This window comes from Rhinolophus hipposideros, assembly GCF_964194185.1.
Source record: "Rhinolophus hipposideros genome assembly, chromosome: 16".
Classification (NCBI taxonomy): domain Eukaryota; kingdom Metazoa; phylum Chordata; class Mammalia; order Chiroptera; family Rhinolophidae; genus Rhinolophus; species Rhinolophus hipposideros.
Window position 1 is genome coordinate 58533262 of NC_138062.1, and position 12123 is coordinate 58545384.

General features: G+C 55.2%; 1 protein-coding gene across 2 annotated transcripts; it reads left to right on the top strand.

Moving 5' to 3' along the window:
* Positions 1-2353: 2353 nt before the first annotated feature.
* On the top strand, positions 2354-11790 carry EEF2 (eukaryotic translation elongation factor 2). 2 transcript variants are annotated; one of them, XM_081077496.1, is made up of 15 exons: positions 2354-2474; positions 3446-3660; positions 4539-4720; positions 4807-5018; positions 5513-5691; positions 5847-5952; positions 6376-6489; positions 6725-6863; positions 7013-7208; positions 7944-8202; positions 8600-8707; positions 9618-9971; positions 10170-10352; positions 10430-10562; positions 11083-11790. In XM_081077496.1, the coding sequence occupies exons 1-15, from the start codon at positions 2472-2474 to the stop codon at positions 11274-11276; spliced, it is 2577 nt and encodes an 858-aa protein (XP_080933622.1). In that variant the 5' UTR covers positions 2354-2471; the 3' UTR covers positions 11277-11790. The 2 variants fall into 2 exon arrangements, with proteins under 2 accessions (XP_080933622.1, XP_080933623.1); XM_081077497.1 differs by lacking the exon at positions 2354-2474 and adding an exon at positions 2724-2927.
* The last annotated feature ends 333 nt before the right edge of the window (positions 11791-12123 follow it).

Consider the following 12123-nt stretch of genomic DNA (forward strand, 5'->3'; position numbering starts at 1 on the left):
TAAAAAGCACTCAAGAATCATCAACAAGGTTGCCCCTTCGATTCCTCGACTCCTGCAAGGGATGGTGGGCTGCGCCCCCTGCAACTAACAACGGTAACTGGATCTGGAGCTGAGCTGCGCCCTCCACAACTAAAATTGAAAGAACAACTTGACTTGGAAAAAATCCTGGAAGCACACACTGTTCTCCAGTGAAGTCCTGTTCCCCTTCCCCAATAAAATCTTTTTTTGAAAAAAGAATCATCAAAAGGCAGATCCAAGGGGCTGCACTGGCGGCTGTATGTCAGCAGGGGCCGCTTTGGCCGTTTCTGCGCCCTCCCTGCGCCCGCAGCGGGCGCATGCGCAGTCGCGCCTCCCTGCAGAGGTCACTTTTTTCTCCTGGTTCTTCCCCGTGTTTTTCCCCCTGCTCGTGTTTATTACTGCAGACCCTGAACCTAGCTGTGTGTGCTTTTGCTCTGGGCTGAAGCCCCGCTTCTTCCTCAGGCATCTGCTAAATGTAGGTCTGGGGATGGTGATGGGAAGAGATTTCCAGGCAACACCTGCCACATCCCTTCAGCTGTGCGGCTGAACACCTCTCCATGAAGGGGAAGGGGAAGGAGGGCGCGCAGGACTTAAAATTTCCCTGTTCCCCTTAAACTTTCTCCCGCTTCTTCAACTTACACTAAATTAAATTTTCTGAATAAGCAATCTATTCACTTGAGAGCAAATTCAACCTATTCTTAATGGAAGCCTTTGATTTTCTTCTCTGAAATACCCGCCTTTGCAAGGAAGTGCTGTGATGTGCCCAGTACGGAGCCCAGCACACAGTAGGTGCTCAGTGCATTCAGAGACTTTCCAAAAACTAAGATTAAAGGAAAATTTATTAAGAATGGAAAACCGGATGCTTATCTGCTGAAAACTCGTCTTTCAAATGGCGCATGTGCTTGCCTTGTAAAATTAACACAAGTGTAGGTGTTTGAAGACCGCTCGCCCCCCCCCCCATTGAGCCTGTGAAACTGACTTCTGCTGCCTGTCAATGCCTCTACGTCTCTGAGCCTCAAAAAATAGATGTTTATTGAGCAGTTCCTGCCTGTTTTGGTTTCCCCCTGGTTTAAACGCGGGATGGTGATAGCAATCTGATTAAACGAAATCAGGGCTGGCACAGCACTTTACAAAATGCTCAAAGCATTTGTGGAGGGTGGGGGAGTGGAAGGAATGCACTGGTTTATTTTAGGGTCCATACTCAAGTTTACATCGTATGTTGCAGGTGTTCACTTTTCCCAGCTCAGGAAAAGTACTGCAATTCCTCTCCTTTTGACGGAGTGAATTTTGGGTAAGATTCACCCAAGGGGGTTCACATGAGATAATGAGAGTATCATTAATTAATGTAAGAAATACTTAAGGAGCGCCTACCAGGAGTTGAGCTGGGCTCTTTATAAAGAATAAGGATAACTGAATTGAACACCAATTGGTTCCCTGGAGCCAAAGAACTACAACTGTTTCTTAGGGTCAGACTAGGACACAAATGCAAAATAGTCTTCCTGCGCCTCCTCCTGGGGAGGAAATGAAATAGAAAGTGAGGTCGCACCGGAAAAGAAGCGCTTAGCCGGGTGCCTGAGACATGGTAAACCAACCTTTGAAATAAATGTCTTATTGATAGCAATGATACTTAATTAAAATAGTTGTATTGAGCACTGTATCAGGCGTGGAACTAATCCCTTTATATGGATTTAATTTTAGTCTCCCCGAGTGAAGTAGTACTGATTACTATCCCCATTGTGCAGATGAGGAAACTGAGGCACAGGTAAATCAGAGTAACTAGTGTAAGAACACGTAAAGTGGCGGAACTGCTACGATGTTTTGTTCACAACAGAGGCATGTATGTACCAACATCCTGGTACACAGTGGACGCTCAATCTGTCTTTGTGGAAATAAGTGATGAATACCTGCTTTTAAAAACGCTTTTTATTTGGAGTAATTATAGACAGGTAGTTTCAAAAATAGTATAGAGAGATCCCGAGTACTCTTCCCCCGGCTTCTCCCAGAGGTATCAAACCCAGAAAACTGGTACAATCCCCATTGTAATGTTCTTTTAATGGAGGTGTTTGGCATTCTTCCAGATAATATAGTTGCTATGATTAATATTCTCGTTTAAAACGGCGCTCCTCGGTTTGTGCACCCGAGTATTGAATCTCGGAGGCGTGCACCCGGCTCCGGGCTGACCACCGCCCCCGGGAAATCAGGCGCAGAACCTGTACCCTAAGGCAGTTGCGCCGGCACCTAATGGGTTAACGGAGAGAGCGCGTGCACGCGCCTGCGCAAGGTGTTGCTTGGCCCCACCTCCGCAACTGGGTCAGCTGATCCGCCCAACCGGCGTCGCCCTATAAAAAGTCGGGTGTTGACGTCAGCGATCTCTTCCGCCCTCGTCGCCGCCATCCTCGGCGCGACCTGCTTCGCTCGGATCTGCCTGGGAGAATCCATCGCCATCCGCCACCATGGTGAGCAACATCGTCCAACTGGCTGCCTGGAACGGTAGCGGGGCCCCTGCGCGGCCGGCGCTGCGGAACCTGGAGTGTTGGGGCCACCGGGACCGGGAGGAACTATGGCGGCGAGGCTGGCGGGCCTGGGAAAGCGGCGGCCGCCATGTCTGCGCCGTGCAGCCCTGCCGAGCTCCTTCTCCGCTTCCGGGGGCGCCGCCACCTCGCGGAACCCGGAGCCTGGCTTGAGCGAAGGCGGGGCGGGGGGGCGGTGTGATGATGTGGCAGATGCCGTAATGGCGGGCGCCGCGATGGCAGCGGGGAGCGGGGAGCCGTCTTATGTAACCCGCGTCGCCAGCCCGGAGTTGGATTTTCTGTCGGGGGCCGTGGGCGGCAGGGAAATAGCAGAATGAGGCAAAGCAGGCCCAGAAAGCGTCCCCACCCGTTACGAACGCGGTGTAACCTTGGCCTTTGGTGGGTGAAAAGCCGGTTTTGGAACCACGAGGCGTGGAGGCCGGTGGTGCGCGAGCCCCCCGGGCCGGCTGCAGGTGTTTAGGAAGCTCATGGGGGGCGGCCCCGCCTGAGCCTCGGGCAGAGACATGACCTTGGGTGTAAAAGAGGCCGTCGGGTTGGGAAAAGCCGGGGTGGCGGTGGGGGGGCCCCGGTGACAGCTGGGGGGGGCTTCACGCGGACATCCTTGAGTCGGGTGCCCGTGGCACCTACAAGCTACAGGAAACGGGTCGTCATTCTCGGAGACATACTGCCCAGTCCCAGGTTCTGTGTTGTCACTTGTAAATGGCCACTGGAATCGGGGTTTTTAGAGACGGGGCGAGTGGCGTTTCTAAAAGGGTGTCCGCCGAGAGGGGGGCTGTAGGTGGGATTAGCCCCCCCCTGGCTGTGCCTGGCAGTGCGTCTATCCATTGACGTCTGGGGTCAATTCCCGGGTTCCGGGAATCCTGGACCGGCCTGAGCCTGCCCCTCCCCTGGCTCAGGTGAACTTCACAGTGGATCAGATCCGGGCCATCATGGACAAGAAGGCCAACATCCGGAACATGTCTGTCATCGCCCACGTGGACCACGGCAAGTCCACGCTGACGGACTCCCTGGTGTGCAAGGCTGGTATCATCGCCTCTGCTCGAGCTGGAGAGACGCGCTTCACTGACACCCGGAAGGATGAGCAGGAGCGCTGCATCACCATCAAGTCAACGTGAGCAAGCTCTGGTGCCTTCTGGACCGGGGCAGGGGGGTGCGCTCCTGGAGCTGGGTGTGCACACGCAGCAGGCACCGGCAGTTTCCTGAGGCTTCTGGGGTACAGTCGGTGCTCTATTCTTGAACGGAGGGCTGGATTTGTGAACTGAGAGTAAGGTTTACCCTCGTGAGACAGGAAGCTCTGCAGCCAGTGGGAGAGGCACCGTGACGGGAGGTGTTATTAGGCTTAACCCAGCGATTCCCCCTTCCTGGGGCAAAGGGGCTCTTGGCAACGTTTCCAGGCCTCTGGAAGGATGCCACTGGCATCTAAGGCTGCTACTAAACCTGCACACGGTTCTCCCACCCCCATGACAGTTTCCTGAGCCCAGATGTCGGTGGGGTGAGAGACCAAAGCAAAGTGAAATTGCTAACTCTCTTTGTCGGGAATTTGTGAGCTCTTTGGTCATATGCTCTGACTCAGTAGGGCTGGGGAGGGAGGGAAGGGTGTAAAGTAGTCTTGGGGAATTCTGGGTCTTGCCTGGTCATGAGTTGCTATTTGGAGTCAGGTGTGTCGAGCCTGGGAGGCTGGCTGGGTGGACCCCGGGGAGCTGATCTCTGCAGTTGGTATTTGGGAGGTGGGCAGAGTCCCCTGGGTGGGATGGTTCTTGGGAAGTCAGAGGTCTGTTCCTAGGGGTGAGGAATGCCGGGGGAGAAGACACTGCAGTGTCCACTCGGCTGTGGGCTTGGCGTTTTACTGCATCGCAGCCTCACTGAGGGATTAAAGGCATCTGCCCTGACTCTCTTTGGGCAGGAGCCTCAGGCTAAGTCTGGGGAGGACAGTTGAGAGCTAGGCTGACACACGCCTTCCATCCAGCCAAGCTGTGTCAATCTCCTCAGGGCCATCTCCCTCTTCTATGAGCTCTCAGAGAATGACTTGAACTTCATCAAGCAAAGCAAGGACGGCTCCGGTTTCCTTATCAACCTCATTGACTCCCCTGGGCATGTGGACTTCTCCTCAGAGGTGACAGCTGCCCTCCGTGTCACCGATGGTGCCTTGGTGGTAGTGGACTGTGTATCTGGTAAGCAGCAGATTTCCTCGTGGCTTGGAACCCGGGGCTGTCCCCCCTTGGCTGACGGGGACGCCCTGTCCCTCCCCTGTCCCTAGGTGTGTGTGTGCAGACAGAGACTGTGCTGAGGCAGGCCATCGCCGAGCGCATCAAGCCTGTGCTGATGATGAACAAGATGGACCGGGCTCTGCTTGAGCTGCAGCTGGAGCCCGAGGAGCTCTATCAGACCTTCCAGCGCATCGTGGAGAATGTCAACGTCATCATCTCCACCTATGGGGAGGGCGAGAGTGGCCCCATGGGCAACATCATGGTAGGTTGCCTGCCTGCCAAAGTCAGGGTCCCTTGGCAAGCTTGTCTTCCCCACTGCGTTACCCACATCCTCTCCACTGGGGGGCTGCATTCTTCCCACGGACTGGAAGGGCTGTGACCTCCCTCACTGGGGGCTGTCTGGGGGAACTATCGTTGTGAGTCTGGCTCCCTGGGCCTTAGTGGGGTTTCTAGGAATGTTGCGGTGACAAAGGAGGAGCTGCAATTAATTGGGGAGGCTGGGGGTGGAGGCACCCTGTTTGCTGGCACAGGCTTGTGGAGCAGTGCCCTTCGGGTTACTGCTTACATTTCCTGCCTCACTGGTGGAGGGAAGGGAAGCAGAGTTGGGCACCCTGTACATGATGACTAAAACTTCTTCACTTTGACCTGATGGCTATTGAAGAAAATCTGATGTCTGAGGCCAACGGTGCCCAAGGACTTGGTAGCTGTGGTTTCTGTTCATCTATCCCCTTTCATAGCTTTTTTTTGTCGTCTCAGATTGATCCTGTCCTCGGCACTGTCGGTTTTGGTTCTGGTCTCCACGGCTGGGCCTTCACCCTTAAGCAGTTTGCAGAGATGTATGTGGCCAAGTTTGCAGCCAAGGGCGAGGGCCAGCTGGGGCCTGCTGAGCGGGCCAAGAAAGTAGAGGACATGATGAAGAAGCTGTGGGGCGACCGGTGAGTGCAGTGGGGGAAGACCAGGGCGTTTTTGCCACAAACATGCAGGATGGGCAGGGATCTGGTGGTGGTGATGGGGTTTGGGACCACATACCGGAAATCCTGCCTTGGTTCCACCCGGCAGCCCCCTAACCTGGTTGGGCCTTTCCTGCCAGGTATTTTGATCCAGCCAACGGCAAATTCAGCAAGTCCGCCACTAGTCCTGATGGCAAGAAGCTGCCGCGGACATTCTGCCAGCTTATCCTGGACCCCATCTTCAAGGTGAGCTGCTGCGTATGCGTGATGGATACACATCCCTGCGGCTGCCCTTGGTCCTGCGGCTCCTGGAAGACCCATTATCTCACTGCTCTGTGGCAAGATGCATTGGGGCTGGGCGGGGCAAGGTTCAAAGTGGCTGCAAGCAGGAGAGTGAGGAAACACCACAGTGAGGGATTGGTCCCCAGGGCTCCACCCTGACAAGCTAGGCAAGACCACACAATGGGGATGATGGGTCTCCGAATACTGGAGGGTTCCCCCAAGATATACTTAGTCGGTGTGGGGTCTTCTGTGGAAAAGCGAGGATTTTTGCAGCCCTACCCCTTCTCTGTCAGTGGCGTTAGTTTCCTCAGCAGGAAGCAGCTACAGGCTACCCAGTACATTCCCAAACCCACTTTGCCACACATTCTCCTCTCCTCTCCACGTTAGGTGTTTGACGCAATCATGAGTTTCAAGAAAGAGGAGACAGCAAAACTGATTGAGAAACTGGACATCAAGTTGGACAGTGAAGATAAGGACAAAGAAGGCAAACCGCTTCTGAAGGTGAGCTCGCAGCATTCGAGTCCCCGTCAGGGCTGCAGGCTTGCCCTGGCCCTGCTGTTGGAAGCCGCGCCTGCTTTAGTGCCCTCACCAGGGTAGTCAGGAGACCTCAGGCGTTTGCACGACCCTTCTGCAAGGAACCACACATCTCAATCACCTTGCTGAGGATGGGATGCCGAGAGCCGGGGGTGTGGGCTTCCCCCAGACTCTGTCCTGAACCTCGTGTCCCCTCCTGCAGGCTGTGATGCGTCGCTGGCTGCCCGCCGGGGACGCCCTGCTGCAGATGATCACCATCCACCTGCCCTCCCCCGTGACAGCCCAGAAGTACCGCTGCGAGCTCCTATATGAGGGGCCCCCCGATGATGAGGCAGCCATGGGTACATGGGGTGCACCTGGATGCTGGGTGGGGGCCCCAGAGCAGCCAGTGGCTGCGGTTGAAGGCTGCTTATTTCTGAGCAGGATTCTGGAAGGCTGAGTTGCAAGGGCATCACGCTTTCCCCTTTGGGGGATTCTTCTCACCCCTCAGGCATTAAAAGCTGTGATCCCAAAGGGCCCCTTATGATGTACATTTCCAAAATGGTGCCGACCTCTGACAAAGGTCGGTTCTACGCCTTCGGCCGGGTCTTCTCGGGGCTGGTATCCACTGGCCTGAAGGTCAGGATCATGGGGCCCAACTACACACCTGGGAAGAAGGAGGACCTATACCTGAAGCCCATCCAGAGGTGAGGTGCTTGGCTGGTCACCTGTGACCCAGGGCTGATCCCAGCCCTCCCTCCCTGCTCCAAGTAGTAGGAGGAGTTGGAGTTCAGGGAGGCATGTGAAGTGCTACCAGGATGTAGTACTGAGCCTTTTGGCCACCTCTTTGTCCTGACAACTTGGGAACGATGTGTCAACTCAATAGGAAAGGTGTGGGGCTACTCTGGGTGAGGCACAGCGGGACGCAGTGGGGGCAGGGTCCCCACACTAGTGATACTCGGGCTAAAGTCCCAGCTCTGAGTTGGATGCAGATGTTTGTGTTCTCAGGGTGGTGGCAGCAGTTTATTTGTTGTCAAGTACCCAGAGGATAGTTACTGACCCCAGAGATGTGTCTGGTAGTCCCTACCCTGCTCTAGGCATCGGTCTTGAGAAAACGGAACTCCCATCCCCTCCTCCTCCTCAGGGTCCCAACTGCTCAGGGACTATTGGGTGCCCTCGCCGCAGCCCTGGGTGAGGTGTGGAGTGCTGCATGGGGGGTGTAGGAAAGGCAAGTGGTGCTCTGTCTTGGACCATAGTAGCTAAGGTTGTCACTGAGGTCACCTGGGTTACAGTAGAGCCAAAGTTTGAGGCCTTGGGGGCTTGGCCCCGCCACTCCAGGAAGAAGGATGGCCACAGGCTCTAAAAGGAAGGAGGCTCGTTTTGTTATTTGAGGACCTGGCACTGCAATGTTAGCGCATTGACTACTTTTGTGTCTCTCCCAGAACGATCCTGATGATGGGCCGTTACGTGGAGCCCATCGAAGACGTGCCTTGTGGGAACATCGTGGGGCTGGTGGGAGTGGACCAGTTCCTGGTGAAGACTGGCACCATCACCACCTTCGAGCACGCCCACAACATGCGGGTGATGAAGTTCAGCGTGAGCCCCGTCGTCAGGGTCGCTGTGGAGGCCAAGAATCCGGCCGACCTGCCCAAGCTGGTAGAGGGTCTGAAGCGGCTGGCCAAGTCAGACCCCATGGTGCAGGTGGGTAGGCACCCTGGCAGGCAGCACCAGCCCTGTGGGCTCATTTCTTGGTACTTGAGTTTGAAAGATGGGGTGACTTCTCATAAAAGCAGGCTTGCCCGTTTGGAAAGTCAGGTGTGTGTGGGACACACACCTTCCCTGGCAGAGCTGCTGCCGTTTAACCAGGCCTCGGATCTCTACAGGCCAGTTGTAGACTAGGGCTTTAGGTTAATGCTAAGAACTAGCAAAGGCTCAAGGGGCTCCTTGCTGCCTCCGATCGGCCCTGACAACTCCCTATAGACCGCCAGCTGGAGGGAGGCTTGGAGCCTGCTCCGCAATATCACCCCCAGATCCCCTCGGTTCCCTGAGCAGTTGTCCAGGTTTGGTCCCCAGTGGCTGACATGCTGCACCTTTCCAGTGCATCATCGAGGAGTCGGGGGAGCACATCATTGCCGGGGCTGGTGAGCTGCACTTGGAGATCTGCCTGAAGGACCTGGAGGAGGACCACGCCTGCATCCCCATCAAGGTGAGGCCCTCTGTCCCCCTTACGAAGTGGTCCAGGCAGGGCTTCAAGGATCCCGCCTTCCTCCCATCCACTTCTGCCAGATGAGGTGACTTCACAGTTCACACATCCTCAGGCTTGGAGGTTGGAGCGGGGGGAGTCTGCTTTCCCATCTAAACACGAGCTTGTGAGGAGCTCAGACTAGCAGGCAGCCTCAGGCTCTGCTGCCCGCGTGCTGGCTTTCGTTTTCTGCTGTTTGACAGAACTGAGCTCAGATCTGTATGGTCTTAGATCTTACTATGTGCTTTATTATGTGCTTTTCTCCTTGTTAAGCCCCATAAGGTTTTTATTTTTCTTATAGAAACAAGGTGTGGTTTTTTTTTCCAATTTTTATATTGGGGAACAGTGAGTAGTTTTTTCCAGGACCCATCCATCAGCTCCAAGTCCAGTCGCCGTTTTCAATCTTTAGATGCAGGGGGCACAGCCTACCATCCCATGCTAGAATTGAACTGGCACCTTCGTTGTTGAGCTCCCTCTCTAACCAACTGAGCCACCCGGCTGCTCCAAGTTTGTTCTTTCTTTGGTTACCTAATGATCTGCTTTTCCACGTCAACTCCCATGTAAAAAATCTTGCATAAATACTAAATTGGGAGTAGGCCAGTGCCTACCTTTTGCACATTGCTTTTTTCCAGTGAACACTGTGTAGGATTTCGTAAGACAAGTGATTTTTATAGCCGGTCCTATTGGCACGGGCAGCCTCCTACAGGGGGAGAGCTGCACACCTTGTACTTACTCAGAAGTGAGGTGTGCATGGTTCTGTGCCACCAAGCCAGTGCCCACTGCCAGGCTGTTTCCTGAGCCTTATTAGGAGACGCCTTTCCTGTGCGGTCACTGTCTCCTGAGGGCAGGCCTGACCCTCATGCTCCTTTTGCAGAAATCGGACCCAGTCGTCTCCTACCGAGAGACAGTCAGCGAGGAGTCAAACGTGCTCTGCCTGTCCAAGTCCCCCAACAAGCACAACCGACTGTACATGAAGGCACGGCCCTTCCCCGACGGCCTGGCCGAGGACATCGACAAGGGCGAGGTGTCCTCCCGCCAGGAGCTCAAGCAGCGGGCCCGTTACCTGGCTGAGAAGTATGAGTGGGACGTGGCCGAGGCCCGCAAGATCTGGTGCTTTGGACCCGATGGCACCGGGCCCAACATCCTCACGGATATCACCAAGGGTGTGCAGTACCTCAACGAGATCAAGGACAGCGTGGTGGCTGGCTTCCAGTGGGCCACGAAAGAGGTGGGTCCTGGCACAGGCCCACTGGTCACACTTTTGCACCCTTGTGGGAGAGCTCGGGGTTACCTGTCCAGTTCTGTGTTAGCGAGGTAGAGCCAATGGTCCTTTCTCCTGGGAAGGGGCCCCTGGAGGGACCCAGCAGGGTGAGGCTGCGAGGTCCCTGTAGGAGCTTGACGGTACACTCGGCCCCTCCCTTTGCAGGGGGCACTGTGTGAGGAGAACATGCGGGCTGTGCGCTTCGATGTCCATGACGTAACGCTGCATGCTGACGCCATCCACCGCGGGGGTGGCCAGATCATCCCCACAGCCCGGCGCTGCCTCTATGCCAGTGTGCTGACCGCCCAGCCCCGGCTTATGGAGCCCATCTACCTTGTGGAGATTCAGGTAGGGAGGCCTGGTCCTCCGTTTGTCTCTATTCTGTCCTGTCTAATAGTTGTTAATAGCCTTTCATTGCCTGACAGTGTCCAGAACAAGTGGTCGGTGGCATCTACGGTGTTCTGAACAGGAAGCGGGGCCATGTCTTCGAGGAGTCCCAGGTGGCCGGCACCCCCATGTTTGTTGTGAAGGCTTACCTGCCCGTCAATGAGTCCTTTGGTAAGTGCCCGTCTAGGGTGGCCTTCAGACACCCACTGGCCCGCAGCCAGCCTGGTACAGGACAGACCCAGAGTGGCCCTGATGGGAGCCGTCATGTGATCTGCAGATTGCTGTGCTCTCCCCCGCCAATTTGAGAAGGTGGGGACAGCATAGTTGTGAAAGAGGAGGTAGCTCACTCCTGTGGGCCCCCTGAATCGCTGAGTTGGGTGCAGAAGGCCCTCGGGTATGTAACTCAGTAAGATCTTAAGGTCAAGGCCAGCAAAGCAGCTGTGCTGAGGGCAAGCAGATGGCGGCCCAGCTCAGCCAGCACTGCCTCACTTGGGAAGTAAGGAGTGGTCTTTGAGCGCGGCTCCGGGAAGGAGCAGGCTTAAGGGTTCAATGTCTGACCCAACCTGGGTTGTCTAGACTCGGTGATCTCTGATGTGTGCCCAAGTGTCCCCACCTCTGGGGCTTGGCCAGGGAGCTGGCAGGCACCAAGTCTGGGCTGCCCAGTGAGCCCTGTACCTGCCTCTTCCTGCAGGCTTCACCGCTGACCTGAGGTCCAACACGGGTGGCCAGGCCTTCCCGCAGTGCGTGTTTGACCACTGGCAGATCCTGCCTGGAGACCCTTTCGACAGCACCAGTCGCCCCAGCCAGGTGGTGGCCGAGACGCGCAAGCGCAAAGGCCTGAAGGAAGGCATCCCTGCCCTGGACAACTTCCTGGACAAATTGTAGACTGCCCTTCCTGCAGCCTGCCACCCGGGCACAGCCCCTCACCAGCCCACAATCGACCACAACAGCAAGCCCTCACATTCTCATGACACCTCGAGACTGTCCAGACCTAGTGCCGCGCGCCCGGCAGGTTCTGGGGCCACTCCGTGCCATCGCTCAACATGACCACTTGATGCCGTCTCTTTCGATATTTATTTCAAGATTTAAGAGGCAACAGACATGCCCTAGTCGCAGGGACTTATTTGGCTGGTGGGGAGGCGGGATGGGAAACCCAACACTTTTTTTTTTCCATTTCAGAGAGAAATTCATGTCAAAAAATTTTAAGTAAATGCATTAAGAGGTTTATTTGGGTAAAATGGCCCCTAGTGGATTTTCCCCCAGAAAGGGGGAGGGAACAAGCAGTAGACATTTCTCATCGGACAGAAGCTAGAAGGCAGGAAATAATTGTGCAGTGTCACCATGAGCACCTCCAGCTGTATTAGTGCCATTGGAATAATAAATTTGATTATGGTGGTGACCGTGTGTGTCCACGCAACTTCCTCTTCAGTCCACTCAGGCTGGGGTGGGTTTGCCCCATGCCAGCACACATGGCATCTGTGACACTGCGATACAGAAAACTCAGTGTAACTTCAAATTGTCATTTCAAATGTCAGGCTTGGGCTCAGACACATGACCCAAGGCAATTGAACAGCCCTTCCACCCAATGGAACATATTGTAATGGAACTGTCCTACGCAGGTGCTGTGCAGAGGGTCAGCCACTGGCCCCGTGTGGCTACAAGAACACTTGAAATGAGACCTGCGAAGCCAAGGAACTGAATTCTTTGACTCTAAATTTCCATAGTCTCGTGG